At 39.3% G+C, this 16,000-nt stretch overlaps 1 protein-coding gene across 1 annotated transcript in view; it reads right to left on the minus strand.

Annotated features, from left to right (window-relative positions):
• LOC149222743 (Transducin/WD40 repeat-like superfamily protein) overlaps nucleotides 1-4,128 on the minus strand; it is a 240,266-nt gene extending 236,138 nt beyond the window's left edge. Inside the window, exon 1 of the mRNA XM_089385608.1 lies at nucleotides 3,534-4,128. Coding sequence (XP_089241734.1) covers nucleotides 3,534-3,675 — 142 coding nt within the window. The 5' untranslated portion in view covers nucleotides 3,676-4,128. The remainder of the gene's footprint in view (nucleotides 1-3,533) is intronic.
• Nucleotides 4,129-16,000: the final 11,872 nt, after the last annotated feature.

Here is a 16,000-nt window from a genome sequence, read left to right on the forward strand (position 1 = left end):
AGCCTACTTTGATCAAAAGTTTTCTTCTATTTATATTATAATGCTATGTGTTTGGAAACATGAATGAAAACCTTTAATATTATGGTTTTTTATAAATTAAAAAAAAATATTTAATGTATTTTTTACAACGACCGAGTCATTGAAATCGAGCCGGCCGAGTCGATACCGAGTCGGAGTCGGAGTCGACCCTCGGCCGAGTCAGAGTTGGAGTTTTAAAACATTGATCTAATCTCAGCCATTCGTGGAGATGGTGGTCCCAGGTCGATTCCAAAGGAGGAAAAGGGTGCAGACTAGGCTCATTATGCACTAGACAGCTTGTGTGTTCAGCTCAGCATAGGAAAGGGTGTTCTAGGATTTTCAGATCAGTGAATATAGGGCAGAAAGAGAGGTCAAACAGCCTCAAAAATAAATTGCCAGCCAGCATACATCTTCAGCCAGGCCACATTCAGCTGTGTAAAGGGACCGTAAGGGCCTGTACAATTCTGTGCAGTGCACACGCAGGCAGGCCGAGTAGGATTGAAGGGTGAAAATCAGTTGTGTTGAGGGATTTGCTAAGTGAAGGGAAGTCTTCCCTCCTCTTTGTAATATTTTCTGAATATTTTGCTGAGCATAATAAGAACACACAAGATGGTAGGTTTTCCCCACTTGGGGTTTCCTTGACAAATTTCTGGTGTATTGTTTTCATGGTGTGCTTATGTCTTCAAGTTTGTTTTTTCGGCTGCAATATTCAGTTAGGAAACTCAGTATATTTAATGAATAGTTTTTGGAAGTCCAGATTCGGATCTTTCATTTTCAGAAATTTCATTAAATTAGTTGCTGGGTTTTAAAAACTAACATTATGTTGTTTAATCTGGATTAAGCAACAATTTCTTAACTATCAGTTTTGCAGAAAAGAAATTACCCTTCCAATAGAGTTTCAGACTTCATCATGCCATTCCCTGCATGGGGTGAGAGGAGACACAATAAGGAAGAGAGGGAGTTCAGGAACTCAAGGAAGCTGAGAATTTGATATAGTAGCGAGAACGTTTGTTAGACTCAAAGATTCTAGCTGATGTTGTGGCCTGGGTCCCTGACACCAGTCACACTCGGGATCGGTAGAATCAATACCTCTGCACAATTGATTTATATCTATTATTGGCATATAAAGTCATTGTTAAGCAAAGTCTTGCTAGAGCACAATGATGCAAATGATGAAATACTCCTCATGTTGGACGAAATGCAATTGGAGGTACAGCACTTAGGGCATTGATAATTGAAATCAGCCTTGCACCATGATCAAGTTCAAGAGTGGTTGGAACATCAGCTCAAGCAGAAGACACCCCAATAAAGGTGGAGCCCTTAAAATCTACTTAATTTTCTGCATGTTATCTAAGCCCATGGCTTTCATGTTTTTATGTTTCAGTTTTCTTTCTAGCATAGGTCAGTACACACATCTAAGACTTCATAACTGGCCACAGCTATGGCTTTGTTATGCTGTTCCTTTTTGTGATATTTTGGATATGAATTTTCCAAAGACAAGAGCCTGATGCACTGCCATTGGTCTGGTTTCTCCAATGGCAGACCAAAGGCTGGCATCAGGCCACTGTAAATGCAATATTTTGAAGAATTAATGAAAATTAACTTCACAAAAAAAGGACTTCATCAATCATCAAAATTCACTGTCTGATATATAATGAAATACTAGCAGAACATGCATGAACATTTCAAACACTGGCTTCCTGCATACTACTGAAGCCTTTGATCCTCAACTGCCAGAAGCTTAATATTGCTGTAACCTAGCTCTATTATAGGGTGTGTGACACTAGCCTGGTCATTAATAGATAGAACTTGGAAGTCACCAACCAAACCTTGTGAATTTGAGGAACATTAGGACCATATGACTTGGTCCAAAATAAAGTGAATGGAAAATCAATCTGAACCACTGAAAACAAGCTAGGCATGTAAGGAAATGACTAGGCTGTCAACATGAGAATGGCTCCTCTTTTACATGATAGTGACAAATACATGTTAAAAAAAATACATGCATTTCTGCAATACTGGATTCTTGCATGGAAACTTAGATTTTACATTGGAAATATGGGTTTCATGTTGAAGTTATGAACCATCTTTATTTGTCTTTCGACATATAGATTTCCCCTTGATTCTATCTTCTTTCCAAATTTCTGCTTAAAAAGTTAACAGAAAGACAGTTTAAACGTTGTTTGCAAAAGCTCCTGAAAGAACTATAAGGTAAAGTGCCTAATATGTGATAAATCCAATCTGGTACTACTTCCCAACTGACAGCCGTATGAATTAGAAATCCTACAAAAGCTCCAGAAAATTGCATGTGGTTGATTGTTGCATACAGGTTTTGAGAACCATGAATATATGCAAATCCACTGTACCTGTATAAAGTTATAACCTACATAAATTATAATCAGTAAAACTCAAATGCATTTATTGGCTCTGGTACAGCTATCATCTAAACACTCACATAGCCCTGACAAGTTATAGCCACAAACGGAAATATGTCCAGATTGTAAGTGTGAGTAGTTCAACTTTCACCTTTTCCCGTATAGAATTTTAAAATCCTTGCATGTTTAGCTTTTACATTATAAACTCAAGTTCTTCTAAGCTATTTGACAACTTAAAGCTGTTACAACAACAAACACCAGGGAATCAACCACAGGATTGTGTGCTGTAAAATGCTTGCACGCTGTTAGACACCTAATCCTCAAGGATTGGGCGAAAATATGTAAATATATAAACAGAGAAATTTGAATCGTTAAAACGGGAAGAGACCTTGGAATTTGAATCCCAAGGGTCACCCCCTCTTCATGTATACAAGGATGCACATAAATGCAAATCGTACAATTGGGAGTTACTTTCCCGACCTGACACACACAGACATGATGCAATAACTATATTAAAGGATAATATACACTGGAACCAATAGCACATACCATAAATTAATATAAGGATCTGAACCACACGTATCAAATGGAGTACGCATTGTGTTATGCAAAGGGAGAATCGAATTCTTGAAATTCAATTCTCAGTCTAATTGGTTTTTAAATTAGTCTCTGTCGAGGAGTTACTTTGGACCTGGAAAATATGCTCAGTTGAAATCAATTAAGCATTTTCCTAACCCTGTAAAATAAGGCAAACCTATAAAGAGGAATAAATTAACAGAATTCAGATTGAGCTGACAATTTTTTACATATGTCTGGGCAACTGATGCTCGGGTAATTAATTTACCCGCAACAAGTGGTATTAAAAGTAGGATGCTTAGGTAATAGAAGAACCCTCAAAAGCTAAAGAAATAATTTTAACATATAATATACAAAACTTGCTGAAACACAGCAAGAGCTAGAACATTTGTTGTCCTTGCCAATGTCCGGTCGTTTCGGCTAATTGGAATTGATTTCGATGTTAGTTATGCGTAAAAAGCAAATACGAAGAAATTAAGCTTATAATTGCAGAGCAAGACGAAGCCTGATTTAAGATCTGTAAAAACAACACGATGGTGGAGAAAAAAAAACGAAAAGACCTACCGACAATGTACCGCCCCACTGCCGCGGCAAGTAAAGCCTGTGTATGGTGAAAGGCCCCGCAGTGAGGTTGTAGGAGCTTGACGCCGCGAGCGACCTGTCGTAGATCCAGATGTTGCATAGTAACCCATTCCATTTTATCCATTATCTTTACCTTCTCTACCTCAATCAATCAAACCCTACTCATCAAAATTCAGCGAGGGGCGCTCGATCGCCTCGCTCCACGAATCAAACTTAACCAACTGCCGCCTTCGGATCCAACCGGCACGATTCACAGCTGACAGCACCCGATCGACACCCGATCGACAATTCCTTCTGAGTATAATGCTGCATTCGCTCACTCCGTGTGTCCTCTTCTGAATATGGGAGCGTAAATGTGTTTGTGGAGCACTTTGACCGAGAGAACAGTATGAATTGAGGAAGCTATATGCGACCTGAGAGATTTAGCGAACAATTGCTATTCATGGCGGGTATGTGAATGTTGGGGTAATTCTTTTATCTTAGGCACAGGTTCCATGGCCTCTGGTTTGGGCGTCTTCAAAGTTCAAACATCATTATCAATGTGAGCGTATGCCATGTCATTTGTGACACTGATTTCATGTCCAAGTTTGTGATCGGACATTTGGAAGCGGGGCAAGTACAATTGCCTAAGCATTTTTATCCTCTTATCGTTAATTTTTTTTTATAGGTTGGTAAATTTAGTGTTAATTTTGTAATGGTTTTTATAAGTGGGCTAATTTTCTTTATATTTAAAGGAAATAAATTCTCAACTAATCAACATTACTTTTAGGTTTTACTTAGAATTTCAACATTTTTCTTTTATTTATAAGAACATTTCAATCTAAATGGTATTTATAAAAATAGTTATATTTTTTTTGGTTATCAGTGTGACTATAACAGTAGAGGCATGTGTTTTTAATTAATGTTTAGTCTTGCTAAAAATAATTTTAGGTCTAAAAATACCAATATTTTTTACTCATCATTGAAGTTATAGTGGAGTTATGTATTTTTAAATATTATATAATTTTAATCTCAAACAGGCTTTTCTATATATATGGGGCAGGAGCAAATTATATAATTCATGTAATAATAAATGAAACTTAATAGATTATGGATAATTAATAAATTAAATGGGTTAAATACATAATAATAATATAAATTATTTTTAATGATTGCTTATATTTTTTTTTTATTAAGAAGCATTTTGTGCAGTTATTTATTTTGAATATCGTTATGGTTGGCACATGGCACCATCATTAGATGAGCAGGCTTGAATTCGAATTCTATATGGTTGTAAAGCATGTGTATCTACATGTGAAAGAATATGTTGGTCTTTCATAGTTACTTTTTCTACATTAATAAAAAAAGTTTAAGATATGTTAACAATAAATTTTTTAAGATGTGTTAGATGAGCCAATTGATTTAAGTGGGTGTTAATAAAATAATTTATCATATTAAAGATAAATCTAAATTTGTTAAAAGATTTATTTAATCAATTTTCATAAATCTAAATTGGTTAAAAGATTTATTTAATCAATTTTCATTAAAAAAAATAATCGATTGTGCTATTTATAAAATAATTAGTTTTAAAGACATTTTTTTCTAATCCATAATGGAGATTTTTATATGAGTTGGGATTTAGATATAATGTATTTATCAAACATCATAATTAATTTTGTTTTATAAATTATTTTTATTTTCATTTTACTGTTATTTTCAAGAAGTAGATTGAAATGACCTCCCTAAGAGGTGTTAGGGAGGAATGGTAGGTGTAGGGGTCATTTTTGAACTTTAGGAGAAGCAAGAATGGAATTATGAATGGGGTCTAAGGACAACCACAAACAACCAAGGAGAGGCATATGCTCTCCTTTAGGGACTTCCATAAATGCAACGAGCGTGACGATTTTGATAGTTATTGGGGATTTATTAATAATCATCAATCAAATTAACAATACGAAAACCCCATATGGTGGTAAGTTGGCTAGCCTCGTAGTGAGAATAAGAAAGGGGGTTCTTCAATTTGACAATATCAATTTTTCCATTTTCTAAGGACCCTAAATTGACAAGTGGACACCCTTCCCAATATGGCCTCTAGCTTGACCAAAGGAACCTTAAGGGAAAAAAGGGGAAATTTATTTCCAAGCCATCCCCTAGATTCATGATTCGTGTCAATATATGCATGTTGCCACATTCCAGGCCCTTTACTTCACATATGCTAACTTAATAAAGCAATTTTATTCTATTTAGAAAGAGGCAAGATGAGATGTGCATCATTGTCACAACATCCCCACAAATGCCACTCTTCATGCAACACTAATGATTTGAGGCTTGGGGAGTCTTTATACAAGAAAAAGGTGGGATTATGGCTTAAGGGCCCAGTGTTGAAGTGATGACCAATGAGGAATATTTGTGGTTGTTGCCTTTGGTTCTACTAGATATTCAAGTAAGCCTTCTCATTAGAGCCTTGTTGGTGTTCTCTAGTATTGGTTAAGCTATTTTTGAGTAATTTCATGTGGTTTCTATCCTAATTTGACACTTTGTATTGACTTCAGAATGAAGCTTTGCATTTGATATTGGTTATTACACCTAGTTCACAATGTTGGTTGTTGGGGTTTGGGCTTCTCATCCTAAAATATGTAAGACTCATGTCACATGATATTTTGAATTATCTATGTTTGGGTTTTGAATGGCCCTTTTGAGAATTATGGCTTTCCATAGAGAGGTTCTCAAGCTAGAAATCAAAGACCACTCTAACGCTACCTCTTTCTCATGTTTAATTAGGATTAGCTCATTCTTTTATACTTGTTTCCTCCCAAACTTCCTTTGGGGTGTTTGTTGTGTATATTCCATTTGAGAAATTATGGGAGAATTGGGATATGGATTACAAATTTACAAGGAATTCAATAAATGCAAAGAGCTTTGTGTAAATATGAAGACTTTATTTACAACAATGGGACATCCATATTCTCTATAACCACAATTGTTCATGGAAATGAGCACTAATGGATTTTTGAAAATGTAATGATTATTGTTGCCATTGATGTTGTGATGCAGTGTTGATGGTTGGCATTGATGTCAACCTGATAGCATGAGTTGTTGATACCATGTGATGCAAAGGTACTTGGTTTGTGCATTGGTTACAAGCCTTATTTTAATGGTTGCAGATGTTGGTGCAGGTATTTGGCCTGTATGTTGATGCCTTGGCAAAATGTGGAGCTGCTACACCTAGTTGACAGTGATGGAGACTGTCAAGTTATGTTTATGGTACCTAGTGTGTGTGTGGATGGTTTTTAGCTTGTAAGGTTAGTTGCAGGGCCTATCATTGATGATTTGAAGCTCATGCAAATGTTGGAATAGTTGTGGAGCAGTTTGATGGCTTAAGTGTTAGTGCAGCTGATGGATGGCATTCAAGTCAACCTAGCTTGACTTGTGATGATGATGGAATTGTGACATTGGTTTTTTTGTGTTTTCAATGGCTATAATGGGTCCTGAGGTCTTACAAATGGTTGCTAAGCAGTGGAGCAAGTTTGGGCAGATTCTGAGCTAAGGAAATTTGATTTTGGCCATCCTCTACCCCAGTCGCATGGATGATGGCTTATGCGCGCAACTAAAAGGCCCCAGTCACTGGAAGACAGGCCTATGCATGTGAATGCAGTCGAAATTTTGCAGTTCTATGGGTGCAACTAAAAGGAAACATGAAATTTACTTTGGATTTCACGCTCACAATTGAAATTATTTTGCATTTGGTGAAGCTCGTGATTTTCCAGAAAAAAAAGGGCGAGATAAGTCGTGGGGCCTCTAGAAGTTTATCAAAGTTGAAAATATCAAATGGCTAGTGGAGTAAGTGGCTTGATTTGGTCAAGAAGCCTATCTCAATCAAATCTGAAGCGTGTGAAAAGGTTTTGGGCGAGCTCCATCATCTGAAGAATTTATTGATTTAACCATTTCCATAAATTACAAATATGAGAAGAAAGGTTGCTCATTTGGTTGGTTCTCTTGTGTGAGAAAATTGTCATAGTGTTCTTGGAGAGCCAATGGTGAGGAGAGTGAATTTGTTGTAGCAGAGTGTGCATGGAGCAGTAGTAGCAGCGGGCACAAAAGTTCTCATGGTTGAACATTATTTGTAGGTAGAAGAAAAGTTACAGGGTTACTAAGGAGTTTAATGTGTTTGTGATTGCAAGGCCATAATTTTATTTGAGTTTATATGTGCTGCTAATATGATTGGGATAGATTGGTTGCAACAATGTCTCATGTTTTTATATGGCAATTTTATATTGCATCATTGAGTTTTTGCATCTAGATTATTTGCAGTTAATGTATTATGTATTGAGGCTATGTGAGTTGAGGATGGTGTGTGGATGTGAGAGAGAGAGAGCTATGAGTTGAGTTTGATTTTGTGATTGATGTTTTGTATTGAGAGGATGATCCAGGTGGATATTGGTGGCCACCCGCCAATTCCACTTGGACCCCCACCACTGTTTCTTTCAATTTTTCAGTTTCCTTATTTGTAGCACAATTTACTATTTGGCAATTTTTCGAGTCCTGAACTTCCGAAGCTGTTTTGAGGCCCTAAACGAAATTTTTGGGAAAACTGGGAGAAACATGGGTCCATGGACCGATGTTTCTCATACCAAAGTTGTAGTCCTCGAAAATATCTTTCTAACGAGGTATTGTGCACGTAAAACGGAGATCATATGCCAAAGTTACGACCCCAGGAAGTTGATGTACCAATTTACCCAAAACGGGGCCCATAGTTTGGCGCTTCATCTCCTAGGGTTAGGGTTTTGGATGTTTAGGGTTTTCCATTGTTTCTCAACAATAAATAGGCCTTCGAGCCTCATTGTAAGACAGTTCAGAGGCATGTAGCCGCCACATCTCTCCTCAGAGATAAGCTACCATCGCCCAAGCTAGTTTATTTCCATTGTTGTTTGTAAGCATATTTCAGTATTTTACATTAATGAAATGAAGTATTATTTCTGTTGTATCTTTGTATTTATGGTTATCTCTGTAATTTGTTGTGTTCCTATTTAAATCCGGATCAGTGGTATCAGAGGGGTATGCTCTTTCTCTGTTTTTCTTTGCATGTCCCCAACGAGGTCGGGATATAAGGAGTTAGGGCTTGAACTGGTCGAACCTTTGCAAGACCAGCCTCGCAAATCCCGACAGCCTCCCATGGAAGATGAAAAGAAAGACGAGGGGGCAGGAGATCCTATCAAATTCTTGCTCAAAGAGGCCTTCGAGCGACAAAGGAATGCGATGATGGACAACTTTGCCCAAATCCTTCAGCGGCTACCCAGGGACGACACATCTACTTCCAGCAGCTACTCTGGAAGCGCCACACCCTTTAAGGTACAAATTAACTTTGACATTCCCATATTTGAGGGTCAGATAGATACAGACACTGTAGATAAATGGTTAAATCTGCTAGAAGAGTATTTTTTTGTTCATGATTTTTCCGCCCAGGAAAAAATTACTTTTGCTCTTCTCATAGCCACTCCCCATGTCAAGGACTGGTGGGAAACCTATTGCGAGCAAAAGGATGAAAGTACAACCTCACTGTTTTCAGCCGCACCCACATGGAATTCATTCCGAAATGCCATCAAGGAGCAGTACTACCCTATCAGAAGCTATGAGGATAAATACATAAAGTGGACCACACTGCAGCAGGGAAGGGACCAAGACGTGCCAGAGTTTACCAATATTTTTCATACCCTTCGCACAAAGTTGGGTATTAAGGATTCTGAGCTGCATTTGGTACTCAAATACCGTGGGTGCCTTATTATAGACATTTTTGGGCACTGCAACCCCAATCATGAATGTCCATAAACCAAGGGCTCCTAAGTCCCTAAAGGTGTTGTTCCAACCCCTAAAAGAACAAGGTCAACTGATTACAGCATCTCCTAGAAGTTCTCCATGAAAAACTACTCAGAACTGGTCAAAACTAGACCATTTCACCTACTCCATGGTCAAAGTGCGTTGCATCCCACCTGAATACACACAGTAGGTGCGATGCATGTTGAAAAGCCCTTTTATGGGGTGCGATGGGCGAGAGTGGACAAATGGCAGGGTCAATCCGCAAGGTGGAGGAGCATGGAATCTTCCAGAAACTTCTCTTGTGACACTTGCCTCTCTGCATTCGACCAGGGATGAGTAAGAGATCATCAATCTCCAAGTGGAATCAAGAACTATCAGAGAGAGGACACTAATCAAATCTCAAAAGCTGACTCATTCCCCTTGCAAACATCTATATATGGATCCCTCATCCCAGAGATCCAGAGGCTGGAATTTTGTATCTTGTAAGGAAGTGTTGTTGGTTTCTTGGTGCAATATCATAGTGTTGGGTGATCTAAGCTTTTCATGAGGTGAAGAAGGGCTTTCTTGCTGAGAGGATGATGCTAGGTCAGAACAATTGGTTGTAATCCTCTTTGCTCTTTCTTGATTATCAATAAAGCTATTCAAGTTTTCCTCCACATTCTTGTATGATTGATGTTATATGCATTTGTGTGGTCAATATACATCTGGTCCTATATTGTTTATGATAATAGATCTATGTTCTTGGATAGTGTTATGCTGCTTTGATTCTACAGGTGCTCTGTGAAGCTGGGTAGACAAGGAAGCGAGTAGCAAAGATCTATCAGAAGGGAGAGGAATCGAACAAGGAACCAAGCGCAAGACAGAGGTTGGTCTCCTTATTCCCCTCTTATCTATTTCTCATAAAGGAAAATGAAAGTAGTTTTTGGTTTGTTTGTTTCTAAGGTAGCTACCAGCCTTAGTGGGACTAGCAGCTCTGCATAGACACTAGTTTTCCCGATAACAAAATGGCGACTCCGCTGGGGGAGCAAACAAATTGTTTTTTTATCTACATTTGTTTACTTTATAAACTTACAGACGAAGCCTGAAGTCAAGCCAACTAGCCTTCGAACTGCATTTGCTATGCAAGTGCAAAGTAGATCAATGTTGCTTCAGTCTATCTCCGGGTTTTGTTTATGAATTAAATGATTGATTTACAAGCTCTCTAATTACGCTTGTGGTCGCTCTAGTAACCTCCTTAGATCTACCCTTGTGATTGATTTACTGATTACCACTTGCTCGGCCTAAATCCCTAAACTGAGCTGCAAACTGTGACCCGGAACCCAGCTAAAGTCTTGTCCCTGGTCCATCGCACTGTGTCTTCTTTGAAACCTGAATGCATCGCACTTCCTGAGTGTAGTAGGTGCGTTGCATTTCAGTTTCCCTGTGCTACAGGTGCACTGATCAGACCTCTTCTGTTCTTAGATTTTGGCTTCTGTGTTCACTCTTTTCAGCTCTATTCAGGAGTTTTGCTGCCTGTAGTCAGTACACCTCTGTTGAAACCCCCTTCCTTGCCATTATTCTGCCTCCATTGTGCAAAGAACTGTAAATGTTTTTATGTATTTTGAGTCATTTTCAGTTCTCCTTTACAAAGAAGTAGCGTAATTATACTATCGTTTCTTGATTTGAAAGTGTCGCAAGTGTCGTTTTCAATCATAGAAGAGAATCTGATTATTCTTGATAGTCGATTACACTGTTACTCTTGTATTTGATTTGAATTAATAGTTTTTCAAGTGTCGAAAGCAAGTTTTCAATTCCAAATAGCAAAGTGTCGTCATTGTCCTCATTTTGTTTTGAAAAGAAGCTTGTTAGTAATTGTCGCTTTGAAAAAATAATTCAGATTTGCGCTTAGCTTCCTTTTTATCATTCACATATTAAGAAGGCTGAAAACAAATACATGCATTTGCATTTAGACTGTTTGTTGGTTTGATTTAGGACAATGCATATAGTGTGTGCTCTCTGCTCTTTGTTGAAAGAAAATCATCTCTCTTTCCTTAGTAGCTAGGATTTTCATTGCAAAAAGAAGATTAAACGACTGTTTATCATCTTAGACTGCATTTTAGGAATTGTACATCTACATCACGCGGTGAACCTGAAAGGCAAATTTATTAAGCAAGATCAACTATAAAATAAATTTAATGAATCTAAAAACGCTTTGGAACCTAACGCACAACATCTAGAAGTCTAGGCTAGAGACGTATTCCGGCGTCATAAAGCTTGGTAACTGTTGTTTTCACTGTTGGTTGGGTGATTCCTCCACTTTGAGACAACAAGTGCCAGTACGGACTTGTGCTCCCACGTACCATCAAGTATATTTTGGGAGACCACAATAGGCTTTATCCTTTATCCATAGGAAGCCGTGTCTGTCGCCCTATCGATCGCAATGCACTGAACACAGCATTCGAGAAGATTGATTGTCGTACCGTAAAAAGTATTCTGCAGTTTTTGCGATTGGTTTGGTAATCCCTCTGTCTAGATTTCTAGAGCAGTCCCTTTCGTTCATTTTCAGACTCCTTAACGGAAAAGGTCCATCTGAGCACTTGTCACTTCAGGCTCATTAAAAATCGAAGGCGACTAGAGTCATCTTTTGTTTTTTCTCGACTCTTAAAAATTGAAAAAACAAGTTGTGTCAAAGCGTCTAAAATTTATTTTAATCGGAATAAACATCACCTTTCCTACGTTGGTCTTAGGTTGAGAAAAATGGAGTCCACCAACCAAGGAGTTCCCCTTGGAGGAAATCATAGTCCCTTCTCCTCTTGGGGAGATGTTGGTGCGCCCCATATGGCCACATTGTCGCTTCCAGGATTGACAATCGGCTTGCCCGTATGGCTCTTCTCAACTTTTGTCGTTCAGAACACCGTGATTCCTGAACAATCAAGTCAGCAACTAAACGATACCAGAGTTACCCCCCAACCCTCTACTTCGTCCAATTCTTCCTCTCCTTCTTCCTCTTCGCTTGATGAAGCTGGTAAAGCCCAAAATCAAGTAACTGAGAAGAAGAAGGATAAGAAGAAGAAAGAGAAGAAGAAGAAGGAGCCAAAGGCGAAAAGGGGCAACCAAGCATTGTCTAGCAAAAATCCACACACTGCACCGACCAGGCCTAAATCGCCATGTGTCATTTGCAAAGGAGACCACTATCATCGAGATTGTCCTTGCATCCCTTGGATCTTAAGGGACTGGTCCCCTCATTTGCACAATCCGGTGTCATCAACCTCTGATGATCATGTTGGAAGTACACCGTTAACTAGTGAAAGTGAAGCCCCTGGACAAAAAGGAAAATATAAATTTCCTTGTAAATTCTGTGGAGGCAATCATGCCATCCACCGTTGTCCCTTCTTAGACAAGGCTAAAAGAGTTTTGGACGACCATCCGGTTTCACCGTTATGGCTTCCTCCTGGATATAAGAAACTCTTGCCGAGTCCGTCACTAGTTGAAAATCTGACTGACACGCCCTTGTGGTTGGCCGAAGCGTCTATCATTGAAGATAAACCATCTGAATCCACATCAGACAAAAGTCAAAAGGTCGAGGCGGCAGTTAACCTAGTCTTGCCTTCAGAGGATCAATCTTCTGATGATACAGTCACCGAAGAGAACAAGAACGACACCGTTCAAATTCTCTTCATAAGCACAGACTCCGATGAACATGGGGGCAGTCTACCTGTTCCTTTACCACAGGAAGGAAGTTCATCAGAGTCATATCCGGCCATTTATTTAGTCCCACCTCCAAGCAACCTGGTTGTTTCCTTTGACTGGAATCTACTAGGCAGACCCCATTTACCCGCTAGTGTACCATTTCGAATCATTGCTCAAATATATAGAATGGTCATGGCCGGTACTATCATAGATGAAGGGGCTTCTGTGAGTATCCTTTCCTCAACTGCTTGGAAAGCGCTTGGTTCTCCATCGCTTTTGCCTGAGATGAGAAATCTAGCAGGCTTTGACAAAGGAACCAGTCGACCGTTAGGGATCCTTCCCAATGTGCCGATAACGTTGAGAAGGAAAACCGTTCAAATGAACGTAATGGTAGTCCAAGGACCCCTGGATTATAATCTACTCCTTGGACGAGACTATATTTATTGCATGGGAACCGTCATCTCCTCACTCTTTATAGTAATGTGTTTTCCGCACGAAGGAAGAGTGGTCAAGCTCGTAGACCAGCTTTCATTTCCCGGTTCACACATAGCAAATAGCCATATACCAACCCTGAATGGTCTTTTCACGCAAGGAATGTCTCATCAATCCCCAATCCGTCCTCCTAATGAGCGCAAGTGATTCGGAGGACATGACTGAAACCCAGGGGGCATGCACCCTGGCCTGTTTCGACAGGAAAACCTTGGGTATAGGGTAGGTTTCTGCAGAGGATATATGACTAGTCCGACACACCTGTCCGTTTAGGACAATGGGATTAGGCTGGAATAAGATTCCCCCGTCAAAGTTATGTGGGTGGAGGCATCTGCGCCACTCACCTTTGTCTATTTCGGTAGGCACCCCCGAGGAAGTGTTTTGTCTGTGACATAGATGGAACAATCTTTGGTAACCTGGAAATTTTTCGCTATACCTGGGGACATGCAAACCTTTTGGCATGCAAGCGAAGAGCGACCATTTATTTTTTTAATTTTGTAGGTCCTCTAACCCTTTAAACTCGTAGGATTGATCGTTTCCCAACTTGCATGAAGAAAGGATGCGGAGCAAAGCTTTGTAAGGTGCAAGCTCCACAAAAATGGCATCTTAGATGAGACATCCTTATTATACGACTGGATCGAGCAGTTTTAACGCGGAATTCAAGCTCGTTAAAAAATAAACATAAGCAATGAGCAAGTGTTTCCCCCAGCGTTTAAGCTCATTAAAAAATGAACCAATTTCCGGTAAATAACTGTCGTGAATGTATTATCATCAGCCTTTGAAGCCTTGGTCGTGTTCTTATCATCACCTCCTCTCTGTATTGGCTGATCATTCACCTCCACTTGATTGTTTACCCCTTTTGAGGAACAGCTACGAAGAGTGATCCTGTTAGCCATCCTTGTGACACTGCCGTGATTGGAAAATTCCAAACCTTACCTAGAACCAGATGCTACCCGAATCTATCACTCGTTCCTCAAAAAACAAGTCTCCTTTAAGCTCTTTTCAACTGACTCGTAAAATATGAAAAGATTGCCGAGCCATTGGCCTCTCCAGCTCGCTAAAGTGACCGGAAGTGCTATCCCTCCTTTAGATTTTAATCTTTTTGACTTGAGGGATTATTACACAAAAAGATCGAGCGCTTGTTTCTTCGGCTCATTAAAAGTACCGAAAATTCATCCCTTTTGTATTATTTTATACTTTTTCGGACTTGAGGGATTAGATGACGAAAAAGGATTTCTGGAGTTTCCTTTACGTCCCTTTTCAAACTCTCTAAAATTGAAAAGGACCGAGTTATCTTTGTCGTTAAACTCGTTAAAACTGAATAGCGACAAACTTGTCCATAACAGACAAGAACGAGTTTCACTATCGGTCAGCTTGTTAAAAAAAAGTGATGGGTTTGCTTGAAGGGCAAATTATAGAACAAGCATATGTTATCCTCCTCAAGCTTGACAAAAATAAAGAGGTACTGGTCAGCAATGACTGGGGAAAAATTGGGAAGGAAACTTGAAGAAACTTTGTTGGTAGCAAGTCGCTCTTGAACATGACACTTTCACTCTGCATCCGAGTCGGGTTGGGTTGTTCCATTCACTGGTTACATCACCTTGGTTTCGTCACACCATCCATATTTGGGGTTAATGCTACCAATCCATCATGTCAGTGTCGCCGATATGTTCAAGAGAAGTCGCTCAGAGAATTCACCTATGTCTCATCCACTGCAATACATTTATGCTCCATTCTTTCATGACCGCCACCCTGAACCTTATATCACCAAATCGTTTTCACCTCCATTAAAATCATTTTCTCCGTTCCGTGTCATTGACATGGGATTCACTAAGGCCCTTCTATGACGGATCACTTCTTGTCGACATCAGCTCATTATCCAAGAAGTCGATCTAGGAACAACCCTTTCAGTACTTTGAAGCTTGCATGACTCAATGGCAAGTTTCTCACTTCCGGTGATAGGTTTACATCAATGGCCTTCGACCGAAAGATTTTGCATGGTGTTCGACGCCAAGTCTCTTATTCACACCACGTGAATTGTACTATAGTACCTTGAGGGTCATCATCATTATCAGTGATTCCTCTCGCGCCTATTAATAGCTTACATCATTGGATGGTAATCAGGCGATGTCTTTCCATGTTCGACTCTAGAACATCTCTCACATGGATTGACTTGTACTTTGAGTGAAGATCGAACGAGATTGAAGACCCCGGATCTAGTTCCATCCATCACGGCTGCGATATATATTCAGGAAAATAAAGACATCCAATGTACATCATTGCTACACAGATAATCATCCAATCTAAGGGATGATGGCTCTACCAGAATCATCAGTCTACAATCAGACGATTGTTTGTCCTATGTACATGAAAATGAATTTATAAAGCTGAACATGGGAAATGCCCGCCTCAGCTAGATCATGAAAATATTACGAAGATAATGTATTGTATTGTATCTTATTACAGGTCACCTTCCAGCTTGAAAAAACTTCGGATCC

Source organism: Pinus tabuliformis, chromosome Q, assembly GCF_031772625.1.
Source record: "Pinus tabuliformis cultivar Carrire ecotype Pingquan chromosome Q, CPIR1, whole genome shotgun sequence".
Classification (NCBI taxonomy): domain Eukaryota; kingdom Viridiplantae; phylum Streptophyta; class Pinopsida; order Pinales; family Pinaceae; genus Pinus; species Pinus tabuliformis.